Source organism: Chaetodon auriga, chromosome 7 (genome assembly GCF_051107435.1).
Source record: "Chaetodon auriga isolate fChaAug3 chromosome 7, fChaAug3.hap1, whole genome shotgun sequence".
NCBI classification, from domain to species: Eukaryota; Metazoa; Chordata; class Actinopteri; order Chaetodontiformes; family Chaetodontidae; genus Chaetodon; species Chaetodon auriga.
The window spans coordinates 17,960,846-17,974,386 of NC_135080.1; the positions used below are offsets into that span (position 1 = coordinate 17,960,846).

At 43.4% G+C, this 13,541-nt stretch overlaps 1 protein-coding gene across 17 annotated transcripts in view; it reads right to left on the minus strand.

Moving 5' to 3' along the window:
* gramd1bb (GRAM domain containing 1Bb) overlaps positions 1–13,541 on the minus strand; it is an 80,079-nt gene that overhangs the window by 13,787 nt on the left and 52,751 nt on the right. For 8 of the 17 annotated variants that reach the window (XM_076735793.1, XM_076735776.1, XM_076735775.1 and 5 more), the window contains 5 exons: positions 9,941–10,151; positions 7,780–7,800; positions 6,195–6,218; positions 4,036–4,056; positions 3,353–3,376 (listed from right to left, as the gene is read on the minus strand). In XM_076735793.1, coding sequence (XP_076591908.1) covers positions 3,353–3,376; positions 4,036–4,056; positions 6,195–6,218; positions 7,780–7,800; positions 9,941–10,054 — 204 coding nt within the window. In that variant the 5' untranslated portion in view covers positions 10,055–10,151. The remainder of the gene's footprint in view (positions 1–3,352; positions 3,377–4,035; positions 4,057–6,194; positions 6,219–7,779; positions 7,801–9,940; positions 10,152–13,541) is intronic. The other 9 variants (XM_076735785.1, XM_076735784.1, XM_076735791.1 and 6 more) reach the window with 5 other exon arrangements.

A 13,541-nucleotide genomic window follows, 5' to 3' on the forward strand; every position in this document is an offset into this window, starting at 1 on the left:
AGTACAAAGAAAGAAAACAGGACTGCATGAAGGAGAGAAATTCATGTTTTCAATCCGCTGCAGTGTGTGTCGAGTCCTTCTTGCTGTCCGACCAAGTGATTGAGTTACAGAGAACAGATGTGAGCATAACCTCCAGTTACCTCTGTCTGCAAAACAACACCATCAATCTTGACAGGGTCTGCACTGGTTTTTGCAGTCCAGAGCGTAAATCGCAGGGTGAAGTAACCGGACCAACATACCACACATACTTCTTTGTCTGTTTCCTTGGATCAGTCATTTAAGGTATGAAACGCTGCTGGAATCCAAAATAAAGGCAGTAAAAGTGCTGATCAGCGCCGATCCCCTCCTTTCTCCCTGCTGTGGTATTTGTCATTCATGTACTCGCAGCTCCTATTTTAGCAGTGCTCACAAAATTGGTGTGCATGTCCTCCCACTCGTCTTCACTAAAAACACTTCAAGAGTCAAGAAGGTGGGCAAAGTGATGGAGGTCACCACGGCAATCAAAAAAAAAAAACAAACCAAAAACATGAGCAGAGCTTGCAGTTCATTGACTCCTGCTCGATGAAGCAAATGTGTAGCCCACATTTATACACTCAACCAGGCCATGACTTCCTCTGCTGTTATTTCCCGATCCTCACTTTAACCACACGCTGCGGAGACAACCCGAAGCAGGAAAAATAGATGAGACTTGGAAAAAAATCTTCAGCAGCAGGTCAGTTTGGAAAACAGTGCGGATCATTCACACGCAGCTCGAAAGCGGCCTGCGCCCTTTCGAGAATGCCTTTACATCATGTGGATGAAATGTCAGTGGAAGGAGCGATTCATCTGCTAAAATCTCCCGCCAGGACAAACTGACCCTCCAAATTTCTTTGTGGCGTCCGTGCTGACAGCAGCCCTTTATTTCCTGCTCATTCAATTCATTTGTTCCGATAAATCAAGCAAAGAAAGAAGCCATTGCTGACTGATGCGGCGTCCAGCATTCAAGTGACTGTATGAGACAGGAGGACTGTGGATACACAGTGATCATGTGGATCCAGTTAACAATTAACTTGCTGGACAAACAGTAGGGGATGGAAGAGACTGGTACTGTCAACCAGGGTGGGGTTTCAGTGTTTTAAGGGGGTGAGGGGCTAGAGGTGTGTGGCCATCCCGTTAACAACAATCCTTTTCGATTGGCTCCTTTTCATCTGATGGAAAGTCAGGCGAGGTATGTGGGTGTGCGCTTCGATCCAAGGGAAGCGTCGGCTCTCCGCTGCATCGATCTATGCAGATCTAAACAAATTCACAGTCCACAGTGCTAATCTCACATATCTATGCACCGTTTGTCAGCGTTTTCGCTCTTGTTGTGAACTTCCTGGAGCCTGTGGGTATGGCTTCCACAGAAGCATTGCGACAGACTTGTGCTGATGCAATGTGAATGAACAGGCACTGCTGCTGGAAGAAAGATGGCCACTGTGCACATCTCTAACAGGCTCAGAACTCACATGAGGACGGATGGACTTTTAATCATGGTGGTTTCAGTGCCATGGGAGGTCATCATTGCCATGTAGAGGAGCACACATATGCACACATACACACACACACACACACACACACACACACACACACACACACACACACACACACACACACTGTCCTACATGCACGTTCATACACATACAGTCACAACCAACTGAAGGTACCTATTAGACATATTTCACTTGTTGATTGAGCTTCAGTACTTATTGTATGAGTAAGGGTGAGTGTACAAGATGTCAGGAACACAGTCCTAATACTGAGATGACCATTTCTTAAAAGGTAAATTCATCATTGTGAACCCATCATCATGGTAAGTTCCACTTTCATTCATGCCACTAATACCTCACCACAAAAATTATGTATCTAAACAAGCCATCTGGTCATTGTGGTTTGGTCATTACACTTACTGCAAGGCAGTTTGCGACACATGTTTCGAGAAAATGACACTTGATTTCAGCTTGCTTTAAAGCAACTTGTATTAGAAGCAGGTAAATACACACTATATTGCTCTATATTTTTCCTATTGTGACTTTCTGACTTTCCTCCTCTATCAATAGAACTCAGCCCTCTGGCTCCTACTGAAGACATAAATAGGTCACATGTTTATAGTTTCACCGCAATTTTGAGCAACTGTTACTCAAATGGTGGTAAACAGTGTATTTGCGGACTGTTTTCAGCTGCAGATTAATACCCATGATACGCTAGCAAGTATTTCTGGGAGCAGCATGATGTGTGTGGGATTGAGACGAAACTCACTGCAGTGTGTGTGTTCATGATGATGCAGGAATATGTCACCCAGTGCAACAGTGTGGCTCACTGATTTTTTGGACAGCTATGGAGCTCTACATTACATTACTTGACAATATGTACTGGTAGGATCAAGCCATTGCTTCTTTTCATAGGACTTGTTAGCAACAAGAGAAATATAATAGGACCCACTTCACCCTTTAAGAAAATAATGGACTAACAATATCAGCTGGGGGTATAAAATGATATTTGCAGTATGTTAGAGGATGCTCCTGGTATCTTGTACACTGTGCTGGCAGCCAGCTGTGATCTGTAAACATGACATTTACATCTGTTAGACATTAACAGTGTCAGTGCAGCATCGACTCTAGATTGTTACTTGTTACGCTCCTTTTCTAGATAGCGGGTCAGTAGAGGAAATGTGAGTGCTGAGTGCATTAGAGAAGTATTTAAGAAGCTATCTGGACTTTTTGGACCAAGCCTCTTTTGACCTCAACAGCATTTCTCTATTTTCCCTGTGTTTTCCTCTGGACCATAAAGCCTAAACGTCGCAGTGTCCATGTCTGTCAGAGTAGGACGTGGACACAGAAAGTCAGGCTGTGGGGAAACATGCCACGACATAAAGCACCATGCTCCATTCCCCTGTTGTTCAAAGGCATTCAAGGCTCGTCCAGAGGCCCTCGTGATGGTTTGTTGATTTGTTCAGTACGGTGAGAAAGTCAGTCGGCTTGTTACCACCTGTTGCGTGCCAGACTTAGAAGTTTGAGTGGTGACAGGCCTTTGACCACATCTAAGGGACTCAAGGGACAAAGAACTCAAAGGCAAAATGGGATCACTCTTACCATCAATACAGTTTACAATATAAACCACGGGGCTTTAGTTAGAGAAGCATTTAAGGTGTTTTACTCAACATGTGAAAATGACTTTGCGTGGCTTTGCTGTAAAGTGGTAACAACACTGACTGAAGTCAATGGAATGAGAAACAGGCAGGAGGGATATTATCATTCCACCGGTCTGAGAACCAAAAGACAGAGCAAGAGAGACAGAAAGATACCCAGGGTTGCACAAGAATACAAGTCATGCTTACTCTCAGGATGTGTTGTCTTTCATGCTGGGGAGAGAGGGGGAGAGTGTATACACAGGGAATAAAAAAAAAAAAAAAAAAGGAAAGAAATAAAACAACACAAAATAGGAAAAAGTCCAATAAAGACACTTATGGAGAAACTAGGGTTTCACACTGAGAGGTGCAAAGTCCGACGCTCTCATTCTTTCTCAAGCTGTGGGCTTAATTAACACAAAAGGCACCTTTACAGTGTCAAAGTAGGTTGGAATTATTATCAAGGGGTTGTTCAGCAACTGACCACAGGTTAAAGAAACTATGATGGGGTCAGAAATAGTGTTAGCACACCATCTTGTGGCACAATATAAAACTGCAGTCTGAGCTGTGTGCGCCACATGAAGTTTGGTAATATTATTAAGTATCACACCTACACTGTAGTCTTCCCATTGCTTTGCAAAGGTCCACCTGTTGTTCTTTTAAGCCCATGCTAATCCCTGCTTGGAGGCCCAGTAACCTTGGCGCTCCAGTAAACAGGGTCAAGGACAGCAACCTTTAAACTCGTAAGCAGAACTCGCCACTAAAACAACCGCAGGAGACTTCGGGGAGTCACCCACATGACATCAGCTCACGCCAGTACACATATACAACAATACAGGACTTACAAAAATCACATGTGTTGATAATGTGAATAAAAAGAAGGCGTGACTTACGTTGTACCAGCTTTGGCTCTTCTGTGGAGAGAGAAAGAGAGACAGAGGACGTGTTTAACTGTGTGATACTCGTACAAACGGCACAGCAGGCTTGTAGGCTCACACAGACATACAGAGGGTGTGGCATCAAGGTCATACTGTACCTCACACTCTGTCCTGCAGGGAATTACAGGAAGTTATCAACAATGTCTAAAGGCCAGAAACCTTTCAGCTGGACTTGATTTTGAACCTCTGAGGTAAAGACAGTGAAATTCTCTTTCAGTTCGCTCACCTCGGCACTCAAATCAGACTCATATTTACAGAATGACGCACAGTGCTCTGATTCAAGCACTTATAGGAATCTTTCAAAATAAAAGCATTTCTGAGGTAAATGCTGCTTCTGAAAGTAATTTCACTCCAAAACTGTCGCTTATAATGTATCTGAAAATTGTCCCATCAAACAAGTGTGAAATGATTCCAAGAATTTTCTAGAAATTAGAGTTTTGACTAATATACAATATTTTACAATTCAAGAAAGAGCAGGTGAATAACAAGCTCAGCTTGTTAGCAGTTTTGTGACTTAGTGACTTACTTACTGTCATTTATAATTTTTTGCACTCTTCATTAACAACAAATTGATTCTGTCGCAGCTCTACAACAGCAGAGGGCAGCAGAGATATCTTAATCATGACTACGACATTACAACATTTTCCAGCCACAGAAACACACTTTCTGCTCTAACAGTCTAAGAGCAAAAGTCCCAGAGGGGAAACATGCAGGTGATCATTCAGAGGGTGAAACAAGGAATAGGGGATTCAGGGGAAGAAGAGGGGGAACAGAGGGGTTGAAAGTGATATCCAGTGTCTGATTCCAGTGGTACAATAAATAAAAACACCAAATTTTCAAAGTTAAAGAAAAAAAAAGGAAAAACTAGCAAGAAAATCAGATTTTTTTCCTATTTTAGAGACCTTTTTCTGATGACCTTTCCTAACAAGACCACATTTTTACATTTTTGCAATCTTGATAATTGTGATTATCCAACTGAAGAATTTGTCTCAAACATCTTCTTATTTTGACCTGGCAGATAATCAGCTGTACACAATATTTGCCTCATAATCTACACGTAGCAGAGTTCAATGTACGTTTCTCTTTCAAAAACCTGAAACACGCTCAATTTCTCTTTTGTGCCTCGGGTCATCTGAGTCTCTGACAGGGTTCAGTGGTTATCTAGTGTGCGTGGTGTCAGTGGACAGTGAGCCGCAGTAGCAGGCCCGAGGCCTGGCTGTGACGATAGCTGTGCTAATGTGGGCTAATCTGATCTGAAGGTGACAGAGACATGAGAGAGGAATTACTTTGAGGCCACTGTCTGGATAAGATGTGTGTGTGTGTGTGTGTGTGTGTGTGTGTGTGTGTGTGTATGCCCCATTGTGTTTGACTTTGTGAGTTTGCCAGATTAATGACGGCATAGTTTATACGGAGATAGACTATTTATTGTGACTGTATACGTAAGGAGAGAGAGAGAGACAGCAAAAGAGAGAGAGAGAGAGAGAGAGAGAGAGAGAGAGAGAGAGAGAGAGAGACTATTCAACAGTTCAGTAGAGTTTTGCCTCCTTTTGACTGCGACTCCTCTGTGATTTAGTGATTTACTCTTAACTATATAACTTGGTTTAAACGTCATGTTGTCAACACACATGGGTCTGTGGACTACAGAAACATGAACTTTTCGCTGGATACACAGCTTCAAAAGAATGAATAAGAACCAAATTTCAAATGACATCTTTTTTTTTGGACTTTTGTCATGAAATGAAAAAGTGAATTTCAGGGAAGAAATCAGCCCAGAGTTCAAAACATTAAGAATGTCTTTGATGGTCCTGTCCTGTCACTGAAAACAGGCACTAGTTTTTAGATTACAAAAAGAACCCTGCTTACAACAGGCTTTAATAAATGCAGAATCTTCAATATTAAGACATTTTAAAATAAGCAACTTTACACAATTCACAAATCTCTGTCCTTTCACAGAAATTGGGGGATGGAAAGCATGGGAAAGGACACGAGGGGCTGAAACTATCAAAAGGGATCCTACAGTCGCACAGCTACAGAGGAAGTGGAGGGCCAGGGGATTTAATGGGGGCCAGCAGGGATTGTCAATGGGTCAAATGAAAACAAGAAGAAATGCTTACTTTAATCAGGTTTAGTCTGTCATACTGAAAGAAAATTAAAGAGAAAACAAAACGTTAACCAAAGCAGTGAGCAACATGAACACAGAAAGAAGGAAAATGAGAGAAGAAGCTGACGTCTAATGAGAGCGTGGCTCTTAAACCGAAAAGCGCAACTGTCATTACAATGCGACAGCTTTTCGAGATCTGATGTTGAAGATGTTATGAAATGCGGCTCTCCGCCTAGCTCGCATGCTACAGGAGAAGCCTGACTGATTGTTGCATCGTCGTCACTGTTACCGTCATACGGCCCTCGCTGCAGAGAGGCCCTGTCGCTGAATGCGCTCTTTTATTTGGATTGCATTAGAGCTAGGGTGATCAAGCTCACGTTGCCAGGACGACCTCACGCCATGGCTGGGGTCATGTGACCCCTGCTGGCCGCAGAGGCTCACGTGGGGGGATTGCACTGGGGTTGGGGCGGGGGCTTGGACTGCGGTACAGAAATGAAAAGTGATGTGATCAATTGGGATGTGTGCGTGTGTGCGTGTGTGTGTGAAACAGAAACGGCATAGCAGCACATAGAGCATCATGAGGCTATTCACACCAACCTCCTATTTATTATCTCCCTGCGTCTGACTGTCCCATTTCTGCCTGTGTCCATACAATTTGGACATGGATGAGACCCTGTATATACACTGACACTCACTATACTGACAATACATTTAATGAGTGACAAAAAAAGAGGGATGAAGTCTGACAAGCAGCAAACTGGATGGATGAAAACGTGACACCAGCCTGCAGTATATTTACAGGAAGGGGAGGAGGGGGTGTTTTAGGACCGTGGTGCAGGAAAAAGAGCAGGAGGGGTCCTCTCATGTGGCAACAGAGAGGCTGCTCAAATAATGATGTAGTCCTGGAGCTCTGGACTGGGATGCTGGCAGGACTTTTAAGAGTTTATGCCTCTAAAGCCGGGCGGTTACACAGCATGACAGATAAGAAGCTCTCATTACCAAAATGTAACAACGGGATAACTTTTCAAAGAGAGGGACGGGACACAGGCCAGAGCGGAGAAAAGGAAGAGGGAAGGAGAGAGGATTTTAGACCATTATTTGTAGTGTTGTTTTTTAGGAATTTGCACCAGAAATTTTCATTTTTATTGGAAATCTCAAAAATAAGGCTCTGTTTCTCAATTTTGTGCGTATTTTCAATCATTTTCTTTTATCTCTCTACATTTGAATAGCAAAAAAGAGCATATTCTGACTGTATTTGTGCACAAGCTTGATACAAATATTTGAAAATGTAACCAGGAACTTGCTACATTGCATATCACCAGAAAGGAAAAGAAAGGACACAACAGGAGAGGAGAGGAGTGGAAGTGAGTGCGGTTATGTTGGGGTCGTCTGTTTTAAGAAATGTCCATCTGCTCTGATTGTGGGTCCAGATGGGGCTTGTAACGGTTGCAGTGTGCACAGGAACAAGCTGGGTTCAGGGTGAAGCATTGCAAACAGGGTTCAGACATTTCCACAGAGCAGCTCACAAGACAAGAGGTGGGGCAGAGGGGAGGTGGGCACAGAGATATTTGAAAAACAGAAAAAAGAGTAATGCTTACTTTGGAAAGTCGCTTGTGAGACTAGCATGCAATCAGGAGAAGAACAAAGAAAAATCAGATAGAAAAAATGAAAATAAAAAGAAATCAGCTGCAAGAGGAAACAGCTGAAAGTACAAACAGAAGAGCTGAACAGTCATTATCAGATGGCACACGTTATCATATGGCATGTAGCAGCAGCAGCAGAGAGAGAAGGCGTGCACACTGTGTCGTGGAGACAAAAAATGATGAAAGAAAAGGAGACAAAAACAACACGTGTTTTAAAACAGATGAGGACAGAATGAGCAGGTAAATAAGGATGGGAGTGACATGGCTTATGTCTAACATTTTGGAAGCTCAAATGAGTGCTGAGCGTACAAAACATTAGAGCCCCATGCTCCATCTGTGAAGTAACCTGAAAGATTCAACCCGTCGCTAACATCAGCTGGAAAGGGCGGATGCAGATGAGCGGGAGGACAGCGACTACAACGCTAAGTGTTTGGGATGTCAACAGATTAACTTCACTACTCTTAACAGCAAGCTCTGTGAAGACAAAGCTAACGTCCAAATGCTGCCAGGAAACAACACAGCAAAGCACTAACTTCTCCAACTTCCTGTTCAAGTCTGTCCTAAAATAATACTGACATGCTCATATGCACATTGCAAGAGTTCTTCTTGCGCTTCCTCGTGTGTTTCCAACGTTAGGTGATGATGCTGAAGCTTAGCTCATGACCTGTCTATGCATGGTGTGTCATGGAAATCTCTTCACAAGTTGTAGGGAGATCCATCTAACACGTCAACAAACCAGAAGGGCCCAAAACAAACCTATCTTCACTGAGGCAACAAATACACCACTAGTTCAGCAAGGATATGGTGTGCAGCACGGTGGCTTTAGTTAGCATGGTCAGTTTTTAATAAAGTGCGGAAACGAACCTTTAATGAAGACACGCTGTTTGTTAGTTCCTGCACCTTATTTAAAGCTTCAGCTATAACTGTGCACACCAAACCGTACCCCTGCAGACCCCATCTCATTGTCCTAGCTGCTCAATCAACTCATCCTTGTGCTACATCACGAGTGCCCCCCCTCAATTCTAGCGTCCCCTTTCGATGAGTAAATATAGCAAGTAAATACATGAATAATACATGAATATATAAAGAGTGCTTTCACTCCAGCATTTCAATATTGAAACTATCCTATCATTTAATTCTAGCTATAGGAAAGGGAACAGAGAGTAAAAGACTAAGGGGTACATGGGATGTAAAAATGAAAGGCTGGAATGAAGAGGAGGGTGCAATCTCTCCTGTGGTGGGAGAGTGATAGCTGCAGCTCACTAGTTACAAATCAGTATGTACAAGTCAATAACCAATCACAAAGGCTACGTCACTACGCTGGGAAAAAGGGAACACAGCCGGGGTGACTCTGACTTGTTTATGCTGTCAGTTTATGACTGGCTGCCGTATCATCTCGACTACGGTCTCGTAAAGTCACTGTGATGTAACTTACGATCACCATGAAACATGAAAGAAAAACAGCTGCTAACCTCGCTTTGCTGTCGTCTTTCTGATTTGTTTCTACTTTACACAAGAAAGGGATAACACGTCATATTCTCACCGTCAGTAAACATGGAGGTTGTATAGCTGTTTCACATGCACTCTCCCTCTCCGGCTTTACTCCTGTATTAACATTAATGTGGATGTAATGTGTTCTTTAGCTTCCGTAACATGCTTTGTGTCCTTCTGCCCAGTCATTGCACACAACAATGTGTCGTAATGCGAGCTGTTTATGCTTCTGGTCAGAGACAAGTTACAGTTAAGTGTCTTGAGCCTTATCCTGACCAGTCTAACAATAATCCACGTGTGTGAAATTGGCACCTTGTGTCCCACAGTGAAGCCTTTCACAACAGCTATTCTGTGAAAACGTTAGAACGGCTTTGTGAGGCACAAAGTGACTGTTCTCTACCGGGAATCTCTCTCTCTTCACAGTGCCAACTCATTTCGGTGTAGAGGAGGCACTGTTGAGCATTCCTGACAGAACTGAGAACTTAATGTGCTTTTAGCGCTGTTGCTAAATATGTTTTAAACTCCGCTAAGAGCCTGCCACACTTCAAACCTTCATGTCTATCAAACAGGCACCAGATCAATGAGTCAAACGGGTCAAAAAAAGGAGCATCTCCAGGTCACTCACCTTTGAGTTCTTTCCCCCGCTTCTTGCTGACTGCAGGGAGTATGTTCTCTGGACAACCTGCTCAGGCGTGGAGGGGGATTTGTCAGAGGAGTGGTCTGAACCCTTCTCGACCATATTCTCACCCTCCTGGCTCTGTGGTGTGGGAGAGCGCGAGCGTTTACGCAGGACTGGTGAGCAGGCAGGTGTGCTCTTGTTTGAGTTACTGGCAGTGCTAAAGGAAAAGAACAGAGAGAGAGAGGGATGAAGACATCATCTACACATTTATTCTAATGTCAACAAATACAGATACTGTAGAATCTTGTCCTGCATCATAGCAATCATATAAATACTCCTTGAATATATCAATGCAAATACGATGCAAGGCCGTGCCGTCTGTTTACAGATCAGTGTAGACAGCAGGACAGCACATACACGCTTTCCTCATGCTTACATCATTTGAGGCTTAACAAGCTTGAGGCACCGTGTGCTAACCTGGCTAATAACAGCTAAGCTAATACGGGAAAGCAACAACAACAGCAGCAGCAGCAGCAGCAGTGACGGCAGCAAGTGTAGTAAGACACCGTCATGCACGAGCTGAGGATTTTCTCACTTAATGCCGCACTTTGAAAGCGACAAACAAATCGATCTGTTTGCTCCTGAGCCCGTTGCTAATTTGATAAGAAACGCACCGAGCCTGGAAAAGTGTCCAGCTTACATTGTCTGCACCCTGACATTTATTGAGCTGTTTACTTCAGACCCTGTAAAATATGAGGCCTTACAATAATTAAGACTCTTTTTCCCTGAAATGCTTGGCTGTAGTAAAGCCACTCCGGACGACAGAACACAGATCAAATGATCAGAGATACAGTGCCAGGTGGAAGGCATCATTCTGGGTATTGAGGCAGTCCTATAACATAAGATTCTATTATCTCAAACAGAGGTACATGTCGACTGTAACATGGAGATTCGCCTTAATACCTCAATTAACAGCTCTCTATTCAAGTGGAAGGACTGTTGTCTTAAGACGGGTCGTCCCTGTCCTTCCACTGCACACAAAGTTCCTATCAGGTGTCCTCTGTGATCCAGCACAAGACACTCTCTTTTCTTACACACACACACACACACACACACACACACACACACACACACACACACACACACACACACATCAAAGGCTCAGCAAGAAGCCTTCTCCTCACAATGACAGAAGCTAACAAAAGGCTCTGTAAGTGATCTGTGTGGCAGGGCGCCCGCCAGGCACGGTTACTTGACATGGCGTTATGCAAGCCATTACGTCACTGGCAGCCAATGGCCGCCGTTTGTGGCCATGAATTACTGATCTACTGTTACATTTGGGACTTCACAGCAGCTTAGAGCACTGAATGATGGAGGGCAGCGCTGACAGCTTCTGTCTGACTGTCAGGGTCTGCTGTACCACTCGCTGGTTGATTTTAGAAGGCAAGGATAACACAGAGCCTGCACATCTGTTGAATGCATGGGGATAGATGCACATCTGGTATATTACGGTACCTCTGACATCAATTTATATGATTACCAAATGATGTGAGGTTCTGTAGATCATCATGTACATTGTGTACTGACTACTGATTAGTCCCTGCTGACCTGATTAGGAGTACATTTGCAGAAAAATCTCTCTTTGAAAGACCTTTATTACACAAAGCAGACATCTACCGGCAGGTGAATGCCTTACTGCAGAGCTGCAGGTTAAAACACCTTTTTATCTATTCTATACAAATCTCTGGATCAGCAGGTGGTGCACATCATCCATCAGGATATGAAGCCTGAGTACAAATGCTCACTATGATGGTAGAAAGCCGAGTCCATTGACATTCAGCATGCATGATAATCTCTGTCTGAGCAAGGACACTGTCTGGGTTACACACACATGCAAGCTGGTGTTGATGGGGTGTGTAAAGATGTTAGCATCCGTTGATGAACAATGAAACTGTTCCTGAGATCCTGTCACATCTTGTCTCACGATGATTTTTCCTCAAAGGTATCAATGTATATGTAAAAAGTGTAAAGTGTGTAAAGTGGTTTTCTTTTTTTATGATATGAGCAGAGGCGGTCTTTATTTCAGGCGTGGTGGCCTGCCTCCGCTATAAAACACTGCAGGCCAATGGCTGTTTGCATAGCAACAAACAAAGTTTGAGAACTGTAAATACTAAGAACTACAAACACTAAGTTTCTTTTTTAGTTTTGGCCACAAAATGCTACATTGCAAAAAGAGAAACTTTGTCATCCTTGGAATCATCCACACGAAAGGAGGCAGATGAACTAAATCAAGCTCCTACTGTCTTTTGATAGCAGAGCAACTCGTGGTATCAGAGCGCTCGATTTAACTACCAATGTTACACTGCTAACGAGGGCAGAAGGGTGGGTGTAGCTGAGTATTTATGGAGACTCTGAATCTGACTGTACGGGTGTGGGACAAAAGGTGTTGTAGGGCATGTGTTGAGTCACAAGAGACTACTGGTATTTGGCTTTAGCTGTTCATCTGTCCTCATCATGTAATTATACATGCAGTATTTGGCTAAAATGTGAATGCCTGCCATTCATCGGTGGTCAGTGTGCAGCACGGCATGAGAGAGGGAACTGTTGCCACATCCTCTACATGTCTGGCTGGCGGAAGCCCTCAGGTTCTGTTTGTCTAACATCGTTGAACTGTTTCTTACACTGGGCCACAGTTCTCCTCGGGTCAGTGCAGCACATTAAAAAATGGGTTATCTCCTCCCAGGATAATTTCTTCATCATATGCTGTGGCCATCTTATTAGACATGCTGTATAGTGTATTTGTTTGTGGCCATTCTGACCGTTTTGTCCAAGGACATCAGTTTACTCTTGGGAGCAGCTTTTTGGGCTGTTCATATCCATCTATAATTAAAAAGTACTAAGAAATACACTCTGAAAAATAATGCCACAGATTGGGCTGTCATCAGGGCAGATGGGTGTCTTTTAATGCAGCATTGAGGTGCAAAGAAGTTTCTTGAACATCCGGAATTAAACATACAGTTAATTACGACAGTTGTGGTCGCAAATCAGTTAAAATGCCCTGATGGTGCAGCCTAAAAAACACTTCATCACTGCAGAGACCTGAGATCTTTCCATACTGCGTCCTTCTGCCTATACTCTTAGATGACAGAGGGAGTTTGCATCAATAAGGACCGCAGTGGGGACAGTTTCGCACTGCAAATTACAAGGAAATAGAAACACCTCTAAAGCTTATACCACCACTTAAAGCTACATTTTGTTATCAGAGAGGGAATCAAAAAGAAGTGACTATCCTTCACAAGTGCATGTTTACTTGCACCGTGTGAACCTTGATTTGGGGAGATGGTGCACACGGTCTGGTGATCAGGCTCAAAGATGACCATCAGTAATTTCTGCACGTTGGTGACAATTGGCATTTTCTACCAGGACAGGGTCCAAACTGACAAGAGGAGAGAAGCACTGAACAAAAAGAACAAAAAGATGTATCGACAGATAGATAGAGAAGTAAAGAGCACAACCTCACACCTTTCCTAAGAGCATCTGAGCAGGCCAGCCAACAATCACCTGGTGATGATGCAATCATAGGTAGAAACACTTAAACCTGGACGTA